The sequence below is a fragment of the Monodelphis domestica genome, chromosome 2, assembly GCF_027887165.1.
Source record: "Monodelphis domestica isolate mMonDom1 chromosome 2, mMonDom1.pri, whole genome shotgun sequence".
NCBI classification, from domain to species: Eukaryota; Metazoa; Chordata; class Mammalia; order Didelphimorphia; family Didelphidae; genus Monodelphis; species Monodelphis domestica.
Window position 1 is genome coordinate 77,582,817 of NC_077228.1, and position 12,922 is coordinate 77,595,738.

A 12,922-nucleotide genomic window follows, 5' to 3' on the forward strand; every position below is an offset into this window, starting at 1 on the left:
TTGCAAGAAAAATATAATAAAAGTTTTAAAATTCAAAAATATAGCTTATAATCATTGACACACTGTGTCAACTAAGAAAATAGAGAATACAAGGCTTTCTCACCAAAAATGAGATACATTTCCTCTTCATATCTGGCCATGATCCACTGTGAGTACAAGCAAATGAATTTTACAAGTTTAATATGTAGGTATCAATATCCCCAAAATTCTCAATAGTCCAGTTAATTACAATAGCAAACAAACCCACTATCATGTTTCCCATAAGTTTCTGTATGGCATTTTTAAAAGCCTATTAACTGATGGATATTTGTCACAATTTTTACAAACGTAGCAAATCTTTCAACCTTGGTAAACATATTTAAACAAAGTAAAACTTATTTGGGTTTAGAACATCATCAAGAAATCTAGATATCATTGCAAAAAATGTGGCAGAAGATTCTAGGAAAAACCCAAACCCCTGTACTGTTGATGTTGGATAAAGTGAGCTGATGTTATAAATGAGAGATGCTCCTCTTTTGTGGAGCCATCCAGGGGTACCCTGGGATTAACTTCCCAGCTTCTGTTCACATTTTTCTAAATGTGGGAGGTGGGGGTTATAATTGTATTTCACTTCAGCTACTAAAATGGGTCTTACCTCCTGTTAGGGGCAGGCAAAATGACCAGAGATTGTTAAGAAAAATTCAAAAAATCATGTCTAAAGAAGCCTTAAAATCAATTGGAGATATTTAGCTCATTTAATTTTCCAAAGGTTGTTATACAATTGTAGCAATTTTCTGATGGAGTCCATCTATCCTCTGTGACAGTTTGCAAAGTCAAAAATAGAAAAGCTGTTTTTATATGGGCTTACTCAATAATGTTTGGTCAGTATAGTTATAGGGGAAAAGCAACAGAATTTAACAGTAGTTAAAACTCAGTACATTAAAATGAATCATTGTAACAGAATAGTATTCAATGCAGTAATATATGAACTTAAAATCATAAAGTTAAATCTTAAACAAAACAATCAGTAAAATGCAATATAATACAGAGATTTTTATAAAACATTGGAGTCCAAAATGCTTTAAAAATATAACCTCCAGTCTCTTTAAAGTTCCTTGGGGTTTTTTTTTTTAATTATACATTTAGATGCTTATTGTCAGAAGGCAGAAAATTGGTAAAGGGTAGGCAATGGGGGCTAAATGACCTGCCCAGGGCCATACCGCCAGGAAGTGTCAGGCCATATTTTAACCCAGGACCTCCTATCTCTAGACCTGGCTCTCAATCCACTGAGCTGCACCCCCCCTATGTATGGGTGGACTTTAGGAATCTCAAATTTGGCCAAAGAGTTGCAGGTAGCTGAATTTTTCCCCTGACTCTGAGAGAATTACATGGAGTAAGTTTAAAGATTCCTCAGGTACTTCCAATGATAAGGGGAGATCTGGGGAGATAAATAAAAGGACCAATGCACTCAAAAGATATCCTTTTAAAGCCATGCTTATAAGTTCCTGTTTGGAAAAGTCTCTTCCTTCTCTTTCTCCCCCCCTGTGCCCCCTGCCCCTTGTCACGTGGAGGCTAATCATAGCCTAAGGAAAAATCACCCCCATTTTTACCAGCTGGTTTTTGATCCTGAAGAAATTGGGTCTGCCACCAGAAGCCTAGGTCCTGGGGCTGGGCCTGGAGCTATGAGTCATCTGGGTCGGAGGCAAGAGTTGCTGGGGCCGTGGATCAGCTGGGCCAGGAACGAGAGAGAGACCAGGAGCCAGGAGCCAGGAAGCAGGCAGGCAGGCAGGCAGGAGCAAGATGAGTCAAGAGGCTTGCTAAAAAAAAGCCTTGGAGAAATGTGGCTTAGAAATCATTATCTAGCCTCTTATTTTTTAATTGGGGTTTTTTTCCCTTCGTGGTCACCAAACTGTAACAGTTAAATTAGTTTCTCTACTAAAAGTATTATATTTTTAGAGGCTTATTAAAGATTATTAGAAATCAAGGATAAAGAAATACAAAAATAAGAAGGCACGTGCCTAGAGCACTAGCCCATTCACAATTCACTTACTACATCTTGAGAGCCGTGTGTATTTAGAAGTGGAAGCAGAGAGACCAAGTAGGAGGAACAGTCAGTTTAAATACAATTTTTGTTCTCAGCCCAGGTGAGAATTCAGGTGATATTATAGGGAATTCTGGGAACTGCCAAGGACTTCTGGGGTTCAAATCTCCCATTTTTAAAGGTGAACTTCTTGAAGTAGGCAAATGCTAGCAGCAAGTAGTGATAGTAAAATCACAAGAAAGAAGGCAGAGAAACAATATAATAATTTCAAGAATTCTAAAAGCTTTGTAAGCTGAGTCCATTTAATAAAGGGAAAAATAGTCTTACATAATTCAATTGCTAATGGGATAGTATGACATAATATTGTTTGTAATTATGATACTTTGTTATCAGAAGGAAGTTACAGTTTGGTTCATGGTACTTTAAGAAGACAAAGAAATATGTAATCCATTTTAGAAATATTTCCATTCAAAATATTTCAGATTTTAAAAGTATTAATGTATAAATGAGTAAATTTAGATTATCTGGACATTCACTTATGTTAAATAACATCCCTCTCACAGTTCCAAATATGACGTTTTCCTTTATGAAGAGTTACTCTTTTTCTATCTTTTAGCCTTTTTCTAAATTTGAATAGTGAGAAATGAGCAAAACTTTCAGGCAGCATTATACTCCATATTGTCATATTAGTTTTTATTGTTATCCTTCCTTATTAGTTTTTTTAAGTACCTCAGCCCAGGTTGTAATGGCCTCAGCAAAAGAAGGAAATAAACCTTTACAATTTTTTTCCATAACTTTAAAGTGTGATTTGAGAATTTCTAGTGTACCTCTCTAACCACTCACTGTAATAGTGATCTACAGTTTGTATAAAGTTGTGTATTCTGTATAAAGTATATTAGTTAATCTTAGCAGCATCTTTTTCTCAATGGTGTAGTGGAAAATGTGCCAGACTTTGAAGTTAGAGGGACTTGGGTTTCAGTCATTTTATTTCTTGTGTGACCTTGGTCAAATCATTCAAACCCCCAGAGCTTCATTTTCCTCATCTGTGAAAAGGACTTTGAATATAGACTTCAAAGTCCTTGCCTCCTCTAAATCCATAATCCTGTTATCCTAAAATATAAATTAAATAGTTATTAAGTACATATTATGTGCAGATTACTACAATGTGTGCTAAGATCTTTTAAAAATATATAAATGAAACACTGTCCCTACCCTGGTAGAATTTGTAGTATAAGGAAGGAATGTAGCATACACAATTCACTGTAATGCATATTGATACATAAATTCCTTAGTGCTATAAAGTGTTATTTGAGGTTATAGAAGGAAGGTTCTTACTAATGAGAAATCAGGGAAGACTTCCTGACCTTTGAGTTTGACTTTAAAAGATCGCTAGACATTAAAAACTGTAATGGTGGAGGAAGGAAGTTGTTGACATAGAGTACAGTATTAACAGAGAGAGAAAAGTACAAAGTTTTTTTTTTTTTTAGGAACAGAGAGTTTGGGGATAAGTTGGCTTGAGTTTATAGTACATAGAGTGGACAGATTTATACAAGGAGAGGGAAGTAAGATGCAGCAAGGTTGTAAAAAGCCTTGAATGCCAGGCAGAAGAGAAGAAACTTCAGAGGTCAGAGAGAATCACTGAAGATCTTTGAGCAGTTGAGTGATTTGCTAAGATTAGTTTGGGAAAAGTATGAAAAATGTATTGTAGGAAGTTAAAAATAGTGATGGATAGACCTATTTAGAGGATATTGTATAATTTTAGGAGAGTTAGTGTAAGGGCCTTATGGCAGTGACAGTTGGAAGATGAAAGAAGATGAGTGTGGAAAATGCTACAGCAATATAATTGATGTGATTTGTTCACTAAGAAGATATGAAAAGTAAGGCAAAGGGATATCAAAGATATCAAGGTTTTGAACATGAGACACTAAATGAGACTAGAAATAGTGAAATCAGAAGGAACAGAATTTTGTTTTGTTGCAGGAGCAGGATGATAGGGATAGAGTCAAATAAGAAGCTTGGTTTTAGACCAGTAGAGTCTTAAATGACAATGCACAGATGGGTAGTTGGAAATGTGGGTTAAAGCTGAGAAGAAAAAGTACATAGAAGGGGTATTTGTTTTCTTCATAGTGGTTGTCATAGCAGTAAGGATGAATTTTCACAGGAGACAGTTAAAGAAGAGAAATTAGTCCAGGTCACAATCTTAAGAAATATCCATTGTAAGGAGTTAGGAAGAAGATGAAATGTCAGTGAAGAATTGTTTAGTGATAGAAGAGAAATAGTATATAGTGTTGAATTCAAGGGAGTAGAGAGTTTTCCCTAGGGTAGTCAGCAATGTCAGATGCAATAGAGTAGTCAAGGAAAAGATGTATTGGAGAAAGAAAAGGCTAATGAATTTGATGATTACAAAGTTATTGAGAACATCTCACTTTGCTTCAGGTCATAAAAATTTTTCCAGGTTTTTCTGAACTCATCCTGTTCATCATTTTTTATGGCATAATAATTTTCCATTATAGCCATATACTGCAGCTTGTGATGAACACATTCCACAAGTGATGAACACCCCCTCAGCTTCCAATTCTTTGCCACTACAAAAAGAGCTGCCAAAAATATTTTTGTACAAGTTGGTCCTTTTACTTTATCTCTGATGTCTTTGGGATACAGAACCAGTAGTAGTATTGCTGGGTCAAAGACTATGCATAGTTTTATAACCCTTTGGTTATGGTTCTATATTGTTCTCCAGAATGGTTGTATCAGTTCACAGTTCCACCAGTAGTGTATTATTAAGTTTACGATTTTCCCACATCCCTTCTAACATTTATCATTTTTCTTTTTGATCATGTTACATGATCTGATAGGTGAACAGTGGTACCTCAGAGTTGTTTTTATTTGCATTTCTCTAATCAGTAGTGATTTGGAGCATTTTCTTCACATGACTAGAAATAGTTTCAATTTCTTCTAAGAACTGCTTGTTCATGTCCTTTGACCATTTATCATTTGGGGACTGTTTTGTATTATAAATTTGACTAAGTTCTCTATATATTTGAAAAATGAGCCCTTTGTCAGAGACATTTGCTATAAAATTTACCCCCAACTTTGTTGTTTCCCTCCAATCTTGATTGTATTTGATTTTATTTGTTTAGAAACTTTTTAATTTAATGTAATCAAAATTATCCATTTTATTTTTCATAAAATTCTCTATATCTTATTTGGTCATAAGTTCTTTCCTTATCTATAAATCTGACAGGTAAAATTTTCTATGTTCCTCAAATTGGTTTATGGTATCCTCCTTCATTTCATTTCTAGATTTCTAGATCAAGAGTCTAATTTCTTCTTTTTCCATTGATTATAATTGGTAGCTATTATCTGTTACCTGTATTCCTAAATTATACTTTGGGTTCTTTGAGTATTAAAATTGGTTGAGGCAGTGAAGAAGTTTAAAAAAAAAGGAAGCATGGTGGTGGGGAGAGTCTGACTCATTCTTTAACCCTGGACTGGAGTTGAGAAACATTCTTATCTGTTCATTCATAAAGAAACAAGATGAGTAGAAGTCTGGCTTACCTGTAGTCTTCAGCATACAAGCTTAGAAAAATAGCAAAAAGATACCATGAAGTTAGTTTGTAAACTGAAATTATGACTTAACTCTTTACTCTCCAAAACGTATAGTTCTAATTTAAAAAACAAACATTCATTCAAGGTTTTTGTTCTGTTCTCCATGTATTGTGCTGTCTTGCATCTATTAGATTGTTCCCTAGCAAAAACAAAGATAATGAGAACTGTTTTCATTATATATAGAAACATAAGTTGTTATTAGTATTATTAATTCCATCTTGTAGTAAATACCTTAATCTTTGGCAGGGAGTGAATCAGTGCATTTTTTTATTTTATAAAAATAGATCTATAAATTTTTAAATATCAGATAATCTATAGCATAGTCTTCATGACATCAGTCTTCATGACAATGAGCTTTTTATGAAAAGAGGCAAATTTTCTCTTTGCTCAGTTTATTAAATTTAGAGTTTCTTTTCTTATGATTTTCATTGTGTGCTTATATCCCCTCAAAGCTTCGTGACTGGTCTCCCTCCCTGCCTCAAGCTCTACCCACTCCAAACTCTTCCCCTCAAAGTAATAGTCTCAAATGGTTGGCTACTCACTATTGTATCAAATACAACTTAACTCCAATTTGTCTTTCTGATCTGATTACATGACTTCCCTTTCTGATCTCATAGCCCAACATACTGGCCTTTTCTTCTTCCCTATGGATGACATTCTGTTTCCCTCCTCTATATCTTTGCTTAGGATAATTCCCATTCCTAGAATGTACACCATCCTTCCCTTTAATCCCTTGTTTCTATCAAAGCTCAATTCAGCATGTGCAGCTTTTGTGTATACACATACACAATTACCACATACATATTTTATTACTTTTTGCATGAAATTGCTTTGTATTGATTTTGCATATATTCTTATGTGTACCTGCTATTACCTCCCTCCCTAGTAGAATGTAAGTTCCCTGAGGACAAAGATGGATTCATTTTTGTCAATTGATAGTCTTCTGTAAAAACAGGAGGATAAAGTGAGGTAGAGTGTTCAGGGAAGACTAGCACCTTTGGTGTGAGAGTTTGCTAATATCATTTCATAGTTGCTCATCCACTTTTTAGTATCCATCTTTCATCTAACTCTCACCTGTGGCTCTAGGAAGTTATAACATTTGAAATGGCCACACACTGTTAAAACCATCTGGGCAGATAGAAGGTTGAGAGTAACCAGCAGGCCTTAAACCTGTCAGTGAGTTTGAGGGATGTCTATCCCAAGCATGAAAGACTTCCCTTGGCTAAATGGGAAGGTGAGAATGACAGCTGTGAAGGCTCTGTGAAACCCCTAGAACAGTGATGATGAACCTTTCAGAGATGGAGTGTCAGGCCCTGTCCCCACCCCAATCTTGTCCCCAGCTGTACCCTTACCCCAGACAGGGGAAGGGAAGAAGCACTCCCATTGGATGCTGGGCAGAGGGGCAGGGGAAGTGAGGAATGTCCTCAGGCACATGGAAAGGGGGAGGGGAACAGCTCTGCCGCAAGTCACTCAGGTTTTCTAGTAAGGAACTCTAGCAGGCAACTGCAGGCATGCGCACAGATAGGGCTCTGCATTCCCTTTTTGGCATGCATGCTATAGGTTCACCATCACTGATCTAGAACTTGGTCAGAAATTGAGGATGCCACTGTCATCCACTGCATCCTGAGTCATCACCAGTCATCCTAACTTTTTGCCTTGCCACTTTAATTTTGATGACTAGAAAAGAGAGTGAGACTGATGATTTTGTGCAACTTTGCCTCACTTAAATACAATTTATATGCAAGTCAAGAAATCACCCCCATGGTATCTTTGGTTCTCTTTGAAAATAAAAGACAAACAACAACTTACAGAATACACTATGTGATTGACATATAGATAAAAATAAACATATCTTTTAAAAGATATTTCAGTAAGTATTACTCTCCCTTTATACCATTCCTTGAGAGCAAGAATTGTTTGTTTTTAGCCTTTCTTTTTTTTTGTATTTTATTTTTATTGTCATGCGAAACACACTTCCATATTGGTCACTGTTGTAAAAGCAAACTCATACTTAATCAAAACCCCAAAATAAAACCATAAATATACTGATATAAAAGATTATTGCAACAGTTCTTTCACTGGAGGTCAATGGCATATCATAAGTTTTTCAGGATCATCCCAGTTCATTGCATCACTGAGACTAGCCAAGTTTCACAGATAATCATCTTCTAATATTGTTATTGTATATAATGTTCTCCCAGTTCTACTTATTTCACTCTGCATTAGTTTCTGTAGATCTTTCCAGTTTTTTCTGAAATTATTTCTTATAGCCCAGTAGTATTCCATTACCAACATGTACCACAATTTGTTCAGCCATTCCCCAACTGATGGACATGCAATTTCTAATTCTTTGCCACTAAAAATAAAACTGTTATAATATTTTTGTTCAAGTCCTTTCCCCTTTTTTATTATATCTTTATAGCCCTTTGGGCATAGTTCCAAATTGCCCTTCAGAATAGTTGGATCAATTCACAATTCTACCAATACTGCATTAGTGCCCAGTTTTGCTACATCTCCTCCAATATTTACCACTTTCTTTTACCACCATATTGGCCAATCTGATAGGTGCGAGGGGATACCTCAGTTTTGTTTTAATTTGCATTTCTCTAATCAAGATTGATTTAGAACATTATTTCGTATGACTTTTTAAGACTGATTTCTTCATCTGAAAATTGCTTGTTCATATCTTTTGACCATTTGTCAATTAACCTTCCTTTATAAATCTTGGCACTATGTCTGGCACATGATAGTCAGCTAATAAATACTTATTAACCAACCGATGAACTTCCTCAGCCTGTCTTCAATCTGTTAAATATAAAGAGGTTTATGGAAAGAAAATATTGACAAATGGAATATTTCAATACAATTACTACTACACACTAAATGAATATTTTTAAAAGTGAAGAAGATAGGAGTTTAGAGGACATCGAGATTGGTCAGTTATAATTTGATGGAGAAAATGGAATTTAAAATCAACTTCATTTTTTAAAAATCCTTACTTTCCATCCTAGTAACAATTCTAGGATAGAAGAACAAAGGTGGGGCAAACTGTTGCAAGGTTTCAGAAGTAGCAAATGGTAGAGTTGAAATGTAGTAATCACACTTAAGGGGAAAGGGTCTATGGTTTCAGTAGAAAGGAAGACACATATGAAAAAATGTTATACCTTATATCACTAATAACTAAAAATTAATATTCCTTTAGGTGCATTTAAACTTGATGCTAATAAGACAATCTGGCCCCTGGTAAGAATCTATCGAGGTGGCTTTCTCCTAATTGAGTTCCTTTTTCTATTGGCCATCAATACCTATGGTTGGAGGCAAGCTGGAGTGAATCATGTGCTCATCTTTGAACTCAATCCCCGCAATAATTTATCCCATCAGCATCTCTTTGAGGTAATTAGAACAAAACCTTGTTCTGTACTTTTAATACAATTTAGATATACTAAATATTTTTCTCAACTTATTTGAATTTGTTAATCAAAAATACTATTTAATAATTGAGCTTTTATAATTTTTTTCTTGTGACAAAAGGTAATTCAAAGAAACCTGAATAATGGAATATAATTAATTTCACCTCTTTCTCCTCTCCTTCACAGATTTCTGGATTCCTTGGGATATTGTGGTGCTTGAGCCTGCTGGCATGCTTATTTGCTCCAATCAGCATTATTCCCATACAAGTTTACCCACTTGCACTATACGGATTCATGGTTCTCTTTCTTATCAACCCCACTAAAACCTTCTACTACAAGTCCCGGTTTTGGCTGCTTAAAATCTTGGTAAGTCTGAAAAACCAGATGTAGAATTTTAAGGAAGAGCATAAATATAAGTTGAAGCCAAGAGTGCTTTTTTAGCATAATTCTTAAAATGGGGTTTATATATCATTTTATTTAGTTATCTCTCTCCATTAAAAAAAATGTGTTTACCTATAGGTGTATGTATGTATGTATGTGTGTGTGTATTTTTTAATTTAAATCATTTTGCAGTCAGAGATTTAGTCATCAATGAGTAACTGGTTACTGAAAAGTCATAATGATGAGAACTTTTGAGAAACATGACCATCCATCTTAGAATTATGATAGAGAATAAAGCTGAAAAATAGTTTCATATCCACATTAAATGTTTAGAAATTAGATTTAAGAGCATTTAGAGAAATTTGGATCAGAGCTCCTGAGCAAGATTTGGTGGTATAAGAGAAATGGGAATCTAAGAAGACTGAAGACACAAAGAGAAAAATTCTGATATGGAAGATAATAGAATATTGTATAAAATTTTTCTTGTGAAACTGCCACGACTCACCTGCAGGCCATCATCACTTCACACTTTGAACTTTTGCAATATCCTGCTTGGGAGTCTGTCTGTCTTGTATCTTCCCCCATTTCAATTTGCCCTCCATTTAACTAGCAAAGTGATTTTCCTTAGCTTGAGTCCAACTTTGTCACCCTCCCCTACATAGGAAACTCCAGTGACTCCCTTTTCCATTTGACTTTCAAAGCCCTTCATAGCCTTTTCTCTTCTATTTCACCCCCAAATGCCTTTCTAGTCTTCTTGTATCTGTCACATACTCTTTGATTCAACTAGCCTCTTTGCTATTACATGAACAAGACACTACATTTCGTAGGTCTAGGCATTTTCTCTGGCTGTCCCCCATGCCTGTAAATACTCTTTCATCTTATCTATACTTCCTAACTTCTCTGGCTTCTTTCAAGTCTCAACTTAAATTTCATCTTCTAAAGCAGTGGTTCTCAACCTTTCTAATGCCATGACCGCACAATACAGTTCCTCATGTTGCAGTGACCCCAAACCAAAAAATTATTTTGGTGGCTACTTCAAAACTGTAATTTTGCTACAGTTATTTGGAATGTAAATACCTAATATGCATTATGTATTCTCATTGCTACAAATTGAGAGATTGAGAACTGCTGTTCTAAAGTAAGCATTTTCCAACCCCTATTCTAACACCTTCTCCATATTAATTATTTTCTCTTTACCCTAGATGTAAATTGCTTTGTAAATATTTGTTTGCTTGTTGCTCTCCCATATTAGATTGTGGACTTATTGAGGACAAGAAGTGTCTTTTACTTCTTTTTGCATCTCCATACCTCACACAGTGCTTGTCATATTAATAAATGCTTATTGATTGGCTTGACTGATCAACTAAAAAGACTGCAATGAATTTATAGTAAATCTGTTGATCAACATATAGTTTTAAAAGGCACATATAAAATAATAGCAGATAACAAAGGATAAATATAAAAATATAGACTTCTAATAGTATTAGAACAATACCATTCAAATAACTACAGTTTTAGTGCTATAATAACCAAATTACCAAACTACTTCAAATAAGCAAACATATCAAGAGATTTTATATATATATATACATATATATATATATATAGTGGGGGGGTGAGAAACCATGTTTCTAAAAGATCTCACGGTATAACACAAAACAATAATGAACAGAGCAATCTGATACTAGATTTTTAAAAAATCAAGTAAACCAGTGGAATATATTAGCTAAACAAGAACCAGAAACATACATGTAGTAGTACAGTTTAAAAAGCCTATGAACACAAATTACTAAGATAGAGACTCTTTTATTCAACAAGGATTGCAGAGAAACTAAAAATCAAGTAAATGAAAGTTAAATTTAGATCAACATCTTACATCAGTTGTATTAAACTCAAAAAGAAATGAGGGCCACTAAGCCACACAAAAGGATACCTCTGGGCTTAACTTAGAAAACCATATGATAACATCATCTTTAATATATTATGTATTTACTTTGTTAATTATTTCCAGTTACATTTTTTAAACTCCTCCCTTCCATCTTGGAATCAATATTGTGTATTGGTTTTAAGGCAGAAGAGTGGTAAGGGCTAGGCAATTGACTTGCCCAAAGTCACACATCTCTGAGGTCAAATTTGAACCTAGGACCTCCTGTCTCTAGGCCTGGCTGTCAATCCACTGAGCTACCCAGCTGCCCCCTCCAGTTACATTTTAATCTAATTCAGGTTGCATTTGTCAATATAGAGGGATACAATAAGGCTTCAAGGTCACATGTTTGGCACCTCTTTCTTATACTATATAATGCAATAAATGCCAAATGGCTGTATTATCCAAATATCAAAAGCCATAGTATAAAAGAAATCTAGATTATATAATTTAAATGAAATTTTATATAGGATCATTATAGCTATGAATCAGGGGGAAAAATGATATTAAGACCAGGTGATCAAAAAAATCTAAAGAGAATTGACAAATGTTAAAAACCATACCTTGATAGATATGCAGTCAATGCATACAGTTTTCAAAAGAAGAAATACAAACCATGATAGCCAAATGAAGTAATTTCGTTATCAAGAGTTATGAGAATTTGGAACTCCAGATTTAAAAAAAAAATAATAATAATGAGAAAAATACAAATTAGAATAACCCTGCACTAGCACATCACATCCATGAATTAACAAAAATAAGTAAAGAAAGGAAACAGTTATTCAGAGGATTTGTGGGAAACCAACACACTAACTTACAAATTGGTGGAACTATGCATTCATTTACTTAACCATTCTAGAAAATAATTTGGAATTATGCAAGGAAAAAGTTAAAAAAATTTTCTTATACCTTGAAATTCTATCTCAGAGACTACATCCTCAGTGAAATTATTGACATCAAGAAAAGGCCCAATGTCCAAAAGTGTTCATAACAGCATTATTCATGTTGGTTAAAATATTGGGGAAATACTTAAGTTAGAAAATATGCATACCCAATAATTGAGCATGGATAAGCAAATTATGGTGAATAAATGTAAAAAAAATAGCTCAGTAAGGAAATGACAGATTTGAAGAAGTCATAAAAATACGTAAACACTGGTGAAGTGATAAGAATATAAAGAGGACAATCAAAAGAACAATATGCAGAGAGACTACAACAATATAATTTCACAGTGAGAGGCAAAAAGATCTCCAGTAAATGTTAACTCTACAGTATTTTGAACACATCCTTCTTTTCTGTTATTAAACAATTCAACTCTTTAGAGAAGGTTCTTTGTAGAGGGTTTGTTTTTGTATTTCTTGGAAAACGTCTTTCACTAAGCCAAATGTGCCCCCCCCCTTTTTTTTAAAGAATAGAATCAAACTTTGATTTACTTGAGTTTCATGAGGACTGCTAAAAACAAGTAGAGGTTTAAAGAGGTTTGGTTTTTTGTTTGTTTTTATGGGGGGGGGGGGAGACAACAACTTAACTTACAAGGGAAAAGTGTATCAGACATAGGGTAGGAATGTTGTTTACTAA

The 12,922-nt window shown here is 34.5% G+C and overlaps 1 protein-coding gene across 1 annotated transcript in view; it reads left to right on the top strand.

The window, feature by feature from the left end:
• Positions 1-12,922, top strand: part of XPR1 (xenotropic and polytropic retrovirus receptor 1) — a 274,881-nt gene that overhangs the window by 168,987 nt on the left and 92,972 nt on the right. Inside the window, exons 8-9 of the mRNA XM_056815607.1 lie at positions 8,832-9,022; positions 9,226-9,405. Coding sequence (XP_056671585.1) covers positions 8,832-9,022; positions 9,226-9,405 — 371 coding nt within the window. The remainder of the gene's footprint in view (positions 1-8,831; positions 9,023-9,225; positions 9,406-12,922) is intronic.